Source organism: Rhyacophila brunnea, unplaced genomic scaffold (assembly GCF_057557595.1).
Source record: "Rhyacophila brunnea isolate RB1 unplaced genomic scaffold, BYU_Rbru_1.0 scaffold_8, whole genome shotgun sequence".
Taxonomy (NCBI): domain Eukaryota; kingdom Metazoa; phylum Arthropoda; class Insecta; order Trichoptera; family Rhyacophilidae; genus Rhyacophila; species Rhyacophila brunnea.
The window spans coordinates 11,992,282-12,004,813 of record NW_028233350.1 but is presented as its reverse complement, the minus strand read 5'-3'; the positions used below and the strand labels follow the sequence as shown (position 1 = coordinate 12,004,813).

General features: G+C 33.2%; 1 protein-coding gene across 4 annotated transcripts in view; it reads right to left on the bottom strand.

Annotated features, from left to right (window-relative positions):
• Nucleotides 1–3,148: 3,148 nt before the first annotated feature.
• The window catches only part of LOC147063915 (uncharacterized), a 208,594-nt gene continuing 199,210 nt past the window's right edge, over nt 3,149–12,532 (bottom strand). Inside the window, exons 10-13 of one of the 4 annotated variants that reach the window (XM_085958922.1) lie at nt 9,689–9,835; nt 7,421–7,978; nt 4,969–5,354; nt 3,149–3,477 (exon numbers count right to left, since the gene is read on the bottom strand). In XM_085958922.1, coding sequence (XP_085815048.1) covers nt 3,429–3,477; nt 4,969–5,354; nt 7,421–7,978; nt 9,689–9,835 — 1,140 coding nt within the window. In that variant the 3' untranslated portion in view covers nt 3,149–3,428. Of the gene's footprint in view, nt 3,478–3,504; nt 5,355–7,420; nt 7,979–9,688; nt 9,836–12,532 lie in introns of those variants that run through there. The other 3 variants (XM_085958924.1, XM_085958925.1, XM_085958923.1) reach the window with 3 other exon arrangements.

The window sequence follows — 12,532 nt, the reverse complement described above, 5'->3', positions numbered from 1 at the left end:
CAGAACAGCTGGCAATCGTCGATTGCTACCACTGACATTTGGTTGACAGCAGTGGATTGATCCTGGTTAATGATGATGATGATAACGATATGAATATGTAGATAATAATAATATCACCGATTTTGATAAATACAGCAATTCAAATGACATAAAGGAGTAGAATCAGGCTAGGGAGGTCTTTATCTAGCAGTGGATTGGTTCAGGTCAACGCTGATAAGGATGATAGAAATAGGTATAATATCACAAATTCGTTTAACCGCTAGTAGTAGAATCAAGTTGCGGAACCCTTCATCCAGCAGTGGATTGATACTAGTTGATGATGATGATGATAACGATATGAATATGTAGATAAATATAATATCACCGATTTTGATAAATACAGCAATTCAAATGAGAGAAAGGAGTAGAATCATCGTAGGGAGGCCTTTATCCAGCAGTGGATTGGTTCAGGTCGATGATGATGATGATGATGACAATATGAATATGTATATAAATATAATATCACCGATTTTGATAAATACAGCAATTCAAATGACAGAAAGGAGTAGAATCAGGCTAGGGAGGTCTTTATTAAGCAGTGGATTGGTTCAGGTCGATGATGATGATAATGATAATGACGATATGAATATGTAGATAAATATAATATCACCGATTTTGTTAAATACAGAAATTCATATGACAGAAAGTAGTAGAATCAGGCTAGGGAGGTCTTTATTAAGCAGTGGATTAATCCTGGTTGATGATGATGATGATGATATGAATATGCAGATAAATATAATATCACCGATTTTTATAAATACAGGGATTCATATGACAGAATGGAGTAAAATCAGGCTAGGGAGGTCTTTATTAAGCAGTGTATTGGTTCAGGTCGATGTGATGATTATGATGATGATGAAGATATGAATATGTAGATAAATATAATATCACCGATTTTGATAAATACAGAAATTCATATGACAAAAAGGAGTAGAATCAGTCTATGGAGGTCTTTATTAAGCAGTGGATTGATCCTGGTTGATGATGATGATGATGACAATATGAATATGTAGATAAATATAATATCACCGATTTTGATAAATACAGAAATTCATATGACAGAAAGGAGTAGATTCGGGCTAGGGAGGCCATTATCCAGCAGTGGATTGGTTCAAGTCGATGATGATAAGATGGATAGAAATATGTATAATATCACAAATTCGTTAAACCAATAGTAGTAGAATCAGGTTGCGGAACTCTGATCCTGGTTGATGATGATTATGATTATGATGGTGATATGAATATGTAGATAAATAATATTAGAAATTCAATACTGTCAAGAATACAATCAACGTAGAGAGGCCTTCATCCAGCAGTGGATTTATTGAGGCTCGTGATAATAATGGCATTATATATAGATAGGTAGATAATAATATAATATCACTGATTTTGATAAATATAACAATTCATGTGTAAGTAAGGAGTCGAATAACGCTGAGGAGGCCTTCATCCAGCAGTGGATAGGTCAAGATTGATGATGATAGGGACGATAAAAATAGGTAGATGTTATACAATATGACACATTTTGATAACTATAACAATTCGTATTAATTTCTTTCGTTGTTTGCAATGGCAACTTTGTTAGTTTAATATGACTATATTGTGATCTATGGAAATTAGTAGCCTAGGTAATTATTCAATAAAAAAAAGAGTGCGTAACAGCCACAAAGAAGTATTTTAAAAAATCAAATTTGGAATATCATGTTATCTATGAAATGGCGGACAGTGGCGGACGCTGCTGTTGAAAGATAATTTACGTAGTGAATTGTACCAAGATTATTGTTTTCTCACCGGAAAAAAGTGCGCCAATGCCTACATTACGATATTTGAATAAAAATAATCGATTTCGTTTGTCAATTAAAGGATTAGAAGGTCTTAAGCGACGAAGACGTCATTCTGCTGTGCGTTAAATGAAATATGGCGAATCGTATACGATATATGAGAAAATATCGGATATAAACGTCACGTACCTGTAAAATCATTGAAAATTTCTAAAATTTGGTCAATTCAATCGGTAGATGAATTGGTAGCGCACATTTTGAAGTGAAGATGTAAAAATAACAATAAAATGTCGCTTAAATGAGCTGTTGGTGCGTTTTCCAAAATCTCTTAGGATAATAATATATAGGAGATTAATCGTGATAATTTTTATATGTAATTAAAAGTAATTTACCATGATGTTCTAGGTGGGCTATACACAAGACTGCTTTTGGCGTTATTTGTAATTTTTGCAACAATATCTACCTATTTCAATGCTTCAAACAAAACCAATACGACTAAAAATGATTCTTGCCATACCCATGGTACCACCAGTGACGGCTCTACCTTTAGGGTCAAAAGGGATGAACGCCACCACTGATTATAATAATGGAATATACACCAGAAGAGATTGTTGATGTAAAATAAAAAGTGTTCTCTGCCTTATAACACTTCTTTACACTTTTCATACCTATAAAATAAATGCATTAATTTAATAGTATTATTTATAAAGCCTACAATATGTTTTCCCTTTTTTTTCAAAAGAGTCTCAAGTCTGATAGAAAATGGAATTCCGTTAAAATCATTCAATAATTCCACTGTATATGTTTTCAGACAGAATAATATTTCATATATGTAACACAAACATTTCCATGTTTTTAAACAAACCAAGGATTTGGCTATTTCTGTGTAATATTTTTTGAATTTGTCAGCACTGTTGCGCACAACCGGTAGCGAGTAAATCCACCGCTGTTCATTTGCAATAATGGGCCGGTCCTAGTAGAGCTTATAGCAGTGAAACAGTCATTCTCCAGAACAGCGACCTGTTGATGCATGTAGTATGGAGTATTATGATTACTTTTAGCTGGACCGTAAGCTAGTGCGGCAACACAGTTCTGTTTTTGGTCAGCGCCACACCATTAATTGTATTGTAATATTTTATTATGAAGATAGGTACCAAGTACCTACTTAGGTAGAAGTGAAATGCCAATTATTTCATACCATAATCCCGTTAACTAAATTTATATTATATTGTGTAGGTAATTATTACACTACATTCAACAGGTTTTATCTTTAAAGAATTCTAAGGTATCTTAGGGGAAGTGGGTCAGGGAAAAAGAAGAAGAAAACATTTGTAATAAATTCATTTTATTTTACTTGCTGGCACTCAAAACAATATATACATTTTTAAACATACAAGCTGTATGCTTTCTTATACAAATTTATTATAATTGTATACAGTTAAAAATAAACAACTTAAAAAGGAACTTAAAATCTAAAAATTGAAGAGTAAATTTTATTCTGAATATTACATTAAAATATATTAACTTTAAATAGATTTATTTATATTATTGTTAGGGCCTTCCCAATAAAAGTTCATCTTTAGTATGTTGTGTAATACTAATTTAAAGTCAACGATTAATGATGAGAGGCACTTCAGGATCTCCAATCACCGTTGTTCTGTAAAATATAAAACAGAACATATTAGGAGGCAGTAAATCTTTTTTTTAATTGAAACAAGTTAATGCATAATCTTTATTGTGTTTGTTGCCTTCACCGAAATTTGTGTTTGAGACATTTTAACTCTTTAAATATTAATGCTACAGACTTAGGTAAATAGTACAGCAAAAATTATCGATGAACTATATATGGAGTAATTAATTCACGTTAAACAACTATTAATTTTGATAGAATCTTTTAAGATAATGCATTAAAAGACTGCGTTTTTATAAATTTAGGAAACAACTAAGGTGAAGAATAATAAATTATTAATCCATTATACCGTAATATCACCTTGTACACGTGGCATGGATTTGCTGGCACCAATAGTGTGTAAATTAAACTATCTAAAAGTGCAGACTTTCTCGTCAATCTTATTCTTCAAGCGTAAGCGAGATGCGTTGTTGTCATTTTATGGAGCTATTTGACTGGATGTGAAAATTGCTCGTCAAAAATGCTCTGCGCGGTTTAGGTTTGCCACTATGGTTCTACAGCGTAGGCGCAGATATCTCACAAGTTATAACTGTCGCGTGACAATTTAGAATCTTCTGAACTTTTTTGATCCATGCATGCAATCTTGCAACTTGCACGACAATATGTGTTTACACATGCATTTTATTGTTATGGCTGAGATATGTACTGTCAGCAGTAAATCCATGCATGCGTAAATGGGATAATAATGAGATTGGCGAGACAGTTAGCACTTTTACGCGTAAACAGTTATTATTGCGACAGCTTAAAATACACACTATTGGTGCAAGTAAATCCATGCACTTGTACAGGCAGTATATTGCTACGAAGTAGGATAAATCACTTGAAGTCACACAGGAAACAATTGTACAATAGCTTTGATGCAATAGAATACGTACTTACCATAATTAGATTTGAACTGAAATTGTATATAAATTGAACTAAATGTTTAGTTATAGCCAAAATACACCTCAAGACTCAACTCGATTATCTGAATGATGGTTAGGCCCAATGTTTTTGAATTTGTTGATTGAAATGATAAAAAACTTTATGCATCTTGATATTTTAAATATAACTGAATGAGACCCGTTATATAAATTAAATGCCTACGTCATAGATAAAGAGTTAGACTGTTGGAGAATTTATCACTAATCTTGTGACAAATATTATGCATTTAAGGAGTCAAAGAATGAAATCTGTTATGGAATTCTGTGATTCAATATCACAGTCAATCGTAGAATTGGATTGCTGTATTCAAATAAGCGATTAAAATATATATCTATTTAATGACAATGATCATCGTCAAAGATTGTCAGAGTTGAGATTAATGGTGTAGTTTGACAATAAAGAAAAATAGAAAGGTTGAAGTAATCATAATTTATTGGAGAGATACTACGCCAACACCCTTTTATGAAAGAAAAAACCAAAGCCAGCAAGTTTATCAATGGTGTTACACGTGCATAAATGTTGTGTGATTCTTACGTTTGACCAAATTTTATGCTCTTTTGCTGTGGTGATGATATTTTGATGGTTGAGCTACGATCGTTAATAAACATTGGGCTGGTATGCTTAAGTATTCCGTTATGGGGTAAACTCTCTGTCTTTGAGAGCATTTGTTTACCGTTCATTAGTTGGGGCATAGTGATGGTTATTCTGTTAGGGTCTCCGCATCCGTTCGTGAGGGTGTTGTGTGACAGTGGGTTTCCATTTGCTAGTATTTTTGGAATACTTATTGTGGGGGGCTGTGGTAAAATGACATGTCCGTATCTCTTATGAAAGTTTTCATTTGGCTCACCATTACTGAGGGATGATTCAAACGTGCCCTCGTAAGGTTTTGTTTGTACATCACCGATAATAATTGAATTGTCCTGCAAAATTTATATGTATTTAGAAAAAAAAGTATTACTAACGACTGAGGATACTACATGGAATTAAAACTATTTAAATGTTTACATATTCATGTTCCCGGTATTGGTTTTCGCTTCTTTCAGGCTTCATGTATAAAAATAAAGTACAACTTACAGAAATGAAAGATTATCTATACATCACTATTTAGAATACCTATTAATAAGATCATAAAATTATAATTAATTATTTTTTAATTGAAATTAATTATTACAATAGCTGGGTAGCAAATAATGTATTAATTAAACAGAAGTAGCTAGAATTAATTTGTTTAGTTGTTTCCCCTTACGGGCTTAATATAATCTTAAAGTTGAGTAGTTGGCAAAGTACCTATCTATGAAGCCATGGGTATAGGTTCGAATTCTGTACCTGGCAAAAATTCCATCTTATTCATGCAATATATATTATTTTTAACACTACGGTATGCCAGAAGGTCTAATGACAGTAGCGCAGTGAAGCAACAGTATGGTAGTACAAGTGAAATAATCACATAAAAACCACTTTGAGAAAATCACATTAATGCATTGTGATTTCATCAGGATGAGTAGTCTGTGCCTTACGCATTGAACTACGAGGGTCGCCAACGTCTGTATCAAGACTAGAGCAAGCGAGGGTGAATAGTTAAAAACATATTCTTCATAAAAAAGTGCTCTGTGGAGGTCCAAATGCTACACTCGAGTAAAAATTATATTCTTTTACTTAGTTATTGAATACAAGATAATCATTTTGGTTGTTTGTTCAGTTTTAGCCACAGTTTCGGTTTAGTTGACAGTTAAATGTAAAAAAGAAAGACTTTAGAAATAACATAATAATAATAAATACCTAGTTACCTAATACCTTATTTTATCTGGATATTATAATTGAAAAGATACTATGAAACAGAAATAAAAGATGTACATAAACACATTAATAAGAGTTATTATTTTTGTGGCTTGGAATTATTCAAATGGATATTATATGCACGTATTTAATGATATTAATAACTATCGATTTGATTTCCTTGTGAAAAGTACATAATGATAATGAAATAATATTATGAAGAATGACTAACAGTCATAATATTATATAGTTGAATTTAATTAAAATTCGTCGCCGTTCAGGCAAAAGTCACCAACCCAAAAAAAACACTATTTCGAGATATCGTAATTTCAAAGTTTGGAGATGAAGGTAAAATCAGATTAAAATGTATTTAAGGTTTTATCTACATTACATAATTTTCTGATGTCTTTTTAATAAATTATTTAGGTTACTTTTACTTTTTAATGCTAATTAATATATCTGGAAGGTTTTGAAGGAGGTGGCTAAAATGTGGTTTGGTGACTTTTGCTTGTTAATAATCTGGACCAAAGTGATCTTATTATGACAAGCTAAAGTAACTGTCCCTGATTAGTTATTGTTGCCTGTTTCAGATGAGTATTAGAGTTTTCAAATGACAAATCAGTAAAAGTCACCATACCAAGTTTAGTAATTTTTGCTTCTATATTTTATAACGAAGGATTTATTTTTTATAGTTAATATCTATCCGCCTATAATGACTTAATATGCTTGTTAAGATTTTATCGAAAGTCATTCAGTGAAAATAAATACATAGTTCGGATATAAGTAACACCGTGGTAATTTTTGCATCTTAAAGAACATAATTGCACGCTTCGGGTGACATAGTCAACTCAAAAATGCGTTTTTGAGGGTTGGTGACTTTTGCCTGAACGGTGACGAATAATATATTGTAATATTATAGTTATACACTAACGACAGGTATATCCAGGTCATATAAGATTGGCAGTTTGCCCATAGCCTCACAAATTTGGGGGCCCAATTTTCAGTTATATTATAAAAACTGGAACTTTCAACAATCAACAATGAGTCAAGAACGAGTAAATAAGCTGGTGATATTAACTATGAAATATTAAATATTGGCATTTTATATTTGCATCTTCTTAATTTTGAATTTTGAAAATACTAGTAGTTGCACCATGTTAAGCATCATGTTTACCCTGAAATGTAATGCATAATATAGATAGATACTTACAGTGTCAGTCTTTTTCTTAAGATTTGATCTGGACAAAGTTTGAACCAACTCTGACTGTAACCTACTGCCGACCGGTTCATGAGCTCTATAACTCCCGTCCACGCTATCGTTGCTCAAGAATTCCAGCTTAGACGGCTGCTTCCGGAACGTATTGGTCGGATACTCGCCAATTGTTACTGATACGTGCGGATTTGACTTCCTCATGGTGAGCATGCCGTTCTGTTGCTTCATGAAGTAGGTGGAAGGCGGGCGGGGGGTCGGGGTAGAAGGATTGTTCAACTTAAACGATTCGAGAGATTCCATTTCCACAGCGTCCGACTTTGCCTTTGCCAGCTTCGGTTTACTGGTGACCTTCACCAACGATGACGTGTCATAGTCAGGTGTGGGTGTGGCGGGAGGTCTGTCCGGGAAGCTATTTAACTGATGCACGGGACCATGACCGTTTCCATTTTGTAGAAGTCTTTTTATTGGAGGAGGAGGGGGTGCTTTGGGTTTTGTATGAATTGTATTGGATTTATTGGTTATTTCTACATTGGCTTTCTTATCCTGTGTTGGCATCTGAAAATAACATAAAAAATATATCAATATTTACTCGAAACATAGCTACGTTTGTTATAAATGTAGGTTGATATTTCAATAACAGCCAGTCAACACTTTTACGTGTCAACAGTTATTATCACGATAGCTTAAAATACACACTATTGCTGCAAGCACACGTGCATGGATTTACTGGCGGCAATAGTGATTATTTTAAACTATCATGATAATAACTGTTTACACTTAAAAGTGTTGACTGTCTCTCCAATTCATTCTTTAAGAGTGAGCGAGGCGCGATGCTGTCATTTTATGGTACTATTTCGTACTATTTGACAGCTAGTGAAAATCGGTCAATCTGAAAATTCGTTTTTTTGCCGGCAGATTCGCCACTATCGTTCTACTACACAGGCGCAGATCAAAAAAATCTTACTGTCACATGAAAATTCGGAAGCTTCCAAACTTGTTTGATTCATGCATGCAATCTTGCCAACTGCAGGATAATACATGTTTACCCATACATTTTCTTACTGTCAACAGTAAATCCATGAACGTGTAAACGGGGTTTAATGCCGCATCTCCAAATGTCGATTTTTGTTGATCAACTGGATATATGAAAAGCACTAACTAAAACCCATCGCAAACAATGCATTGTATTTTCATACTACCTGGTGACTTGATGTTTCTTGACATGACTAAATGAGGCGTCTAATTCCAAAAAGCGATAAGTCCACATTTGGTCAAAATCGAGAAAAAAATATGCACATGTTCTTTGTATAATTTTACACAATATGTATTGATCTATAAATTCCAAAATGCGACATTACCCTACGAAAAAAAATATATTAAGTCTCGATTTATTACAAAAAGCGCCAAGTCCGTGTTTCATATTATTTAAAGCTTGGTTGATTTCGCGCGTGTTTAAGTCAACCAATAAGGGAATGTTCAATATTGAAAAGGGTGTCTCCCATGCTGTAGCCATGACAGTGCCATGGAAATATGTGCCTTATGCGGAATAAATTAAAAAGTGAGGTACAAGTAGCGCTACGTCCAATTTTATTTTGTCTATATTTATTACATTTAAGAATTTATCGGCTGAAACAAATTGCCATTTGGTTCTAATTTCGACATAGAATACAACGGAAAAAATAATTTCACATTAAAACAAGTAATTGAAGCTTGAAACATAAAAACGTTGTTTTCCGAAAATCGCTTTTTGTAATTAGACGCCTCAAATGAATTAACTGGTCAGCAGTGATTGTGTTAATGAGATTGAAACTTCACTTCGGTATAAGGACATCTCAGGCAGTATTAAGGAGTTTAGACTATAATAACTAGAGAGTTTTATGACGTTTTTCTATTACAATAGGTAGGTACTTGAAAGTTATTCCTTAACGTTTTACGTTACCGATTTGGAAGTTTAACGCTATAAACTCTTGTTTTAACCGCTATTATTGGCAACTTATTTTGACATTATGTTTTTTATTATGATATATGTATGTATGTATGTATGACATTTTTATGTACTTATGCGTTTTCTTGTGATTATTTATTTAATAATTCTCAATAATGATGCCTTTCACAGGCAGTTATAGTGACATTTATACAATTCAATGTTCAAAATAGTTAATAATCCATTAATAACAAATTCAATCTAAGTGAATTTATTACATTTATAAAATAATCAAATTAAATGGCTGTATCATTGCAGGATCCATATTTCTTGATACTCACAGGAGGAGGCGGTGGCGGCTGTCCAGGAGGTTTGAAGCTTCTCTTGGGGCCATCAACTGTTGTGGTAGTTCCGTTTGGCTTATTCGTCACATTGCTAATTTCTTTGGGTGTTGTGGTGGTACCGCTGTATGCATTGAATGGCCGGTCCTGCAAAAGAAATAACATTGAAAATGAGATAGGAATTAATAATAATTGTTTACAGGTATAAGTTCCATAGTCGATGAGCCACTATATTTCGTGGGGTTGAGTTTACTGACTTTTTTGTATACTAACGACATCCTCTCAAAAAAAGACACTTCATTTAGTAAATCAGAATGAATACTGCATGTAAAATTTACAAAAATATAATGTTTTGTAACAATTTTACGATGTTTGAGTATTAATGTTGACAACTGTTTCGCTACATAAACCCATCCTCATGCGCTGTTGGCAAATATGTTGTTCATCAGTGTAAACATGGTCTTAGTGAAATTTTTGTAAAACTATTTACAGTCAATTAAATGCTGTCAATGTTTCGTTGGTTGGTATTTTGTCTTTCACTACAACAAAATCCGCCAGAAGTTTTGATTTTATCTGTTAATCGGTGGTGGTTTTAGGTACGTGCAGGCTTGGAGGCCCCCTTGTAAACATTTGGTTTACGTACATATTTTATTGTAGTCCCATAATTGTTTTTTAACTTTAATTATGAATCTAATTTGTAATGTTATGATTGGTGTTTTATACTCAGATTGTGAAAAATAAGTATCTTTCTAAAATTTCCATATTTCCTGACAGAATGACCGCCCATCTGCTTCATGGACAAAACACCACTGCAGTTAATGAGTTTCTTTGTTACTCCTAATTAAAGTTTGTATTTTGTGGAAGAATATTAGCAAATAATAAAAACACAAAACTATTTTTAATTACTTACTATTCATGTTTAATGATGGAATCAAAAGTAGCAAAAAAGTAACTCACTTGTATGAAAACAAATGAAAATAATGAAAGTGAAAGCATGACTCATTTGTTTTTAAAACATATGAAAATGTAGTAAACTGTATTACCACTCGAGCTTTCATTTATTATTTTCGCCAATTTATTGCTGTCACTACAAAAATGCTTGCTTCTTGAACAGGATAGACGGAACCATGCCTCATATTTAATTGTATCGAAAAAACAAATTTTAGAACACACCATCTGCATTTATGCAAGAAAAAAAATGTAAGGAAAATAAAAAAAAATAAGTACTAATTCCTACGCTTCCCCACTCTTGACTGACGTACTGACGAAAAACCATCCAAAACGCTACACACCTACTTCTCCATTTATATTGGCACATTTGATAATAACTGATCTATTGATTATTAATCAACGTCACCCTACATCACTGGACAATAAATGTCACTCGACACCAACTAAATTGACGGCAACAGCCAACGAAATCGAAATGTTTAGGTCAGTGATTCCCAACCGGGTCCACGGAACCCTGAGTCTACGCGGCCAAAGCCAGTGGTACATGAAAATTTGAAAATAAAGTCGTTTTGTGCTGTGCAATTATGAAAAAAAAACAATTGCATAGGTAAAAAAAGTCGATGGGATCAACACTCGAAATAGACCGGAACGCACCGGAGCGGGAGCTTCTGTTCGTGAAATCCCCGAGATAATATCGCTCCGTCTCGTGGAAAAATAAATATTGTATACCGGTTCCTGATTTTTTTTAAAGTAATATAATTATAATATACTTTAAATATATTTCCTAAAGTTTATAAGAAACTTATCGGAATCATATTAAAAATAATATTTATGACGTGAAGTAGGTACACCATAGTTTTCGTCTGCGGCGCCAACTGTTTTTCGATTTGACCTTCTGAGCTTGGCATATGTATAACGAAAAAATCTAATACACAACAAATACATAAAATTACTAAGTACATATTATTAAATGTGTTAATATTTTCGAAAAACTAGCAAGCACACCGGTTAATAAAATGGTCCATTTCGAGTGCTGGATGGAATTAATTATCGAGTGGTAGTATGAAACAAATGATATTTTACTCTATAAGTAGGTATTCCTCTTGAATGATCTGACATTTATTTTGTCGCTTACCGAGTCGATTTATTTTGTAAGCTAAGGTGAGGTAAAGATATTATGAATTGTGCATATTCATTTTCGAATTATTTATGCAGCGGGTTAGTGCGGTCAGGGAATAAAACTGATGCAGGCGTATCATGTATTTTCTACCCCAATTCATGACCTCACTTCCATATGTATTTTAATATATTTTATATGATCCGCGCGGTCAATTTTCCGTGAACCCTTTCGTCATAAAGCCATGGTTTAATCATTACATATTATTAAATATTTACGGCAATGCCAAAACATTTAAATTGAAAACTTCCTTGGAAAAACAAAAAAAATACTTTTGCGGATATTGCAGAAAGATGTCGTCCGCCGTCGATCGGAGTAGTCATTATGACATCAGTTTTGTTTCACAGTTGAGAAACTCCAAATTTACCGATTCCGACAAAACGCTATTTAATTTTTGTCGCCATGATTTTAGAGCGTTTAATTTGACATACTTTCCGTAATTTATTGTTTTCGTGTTTCGAATAAAAATACTCTGTCACTGGTGTAAAATGTTTTGATAACTTTTTTCACTCAGGGAGAATAATCGATTTGTTTAACTTTTATTTATTGGAATGAAATACTAGTGGAGAGTACCTACCTACAACTTTGGAAGAGTGTCTATACTACTAGGGGTCTACAGCGACATAATACGAAGGATGATATTATCTAATATTTAACTAATAATTTATATTTTAGAGTGCTTTAAATCAGAGCGTTGGAGCGGAGCTCGGAGCAGG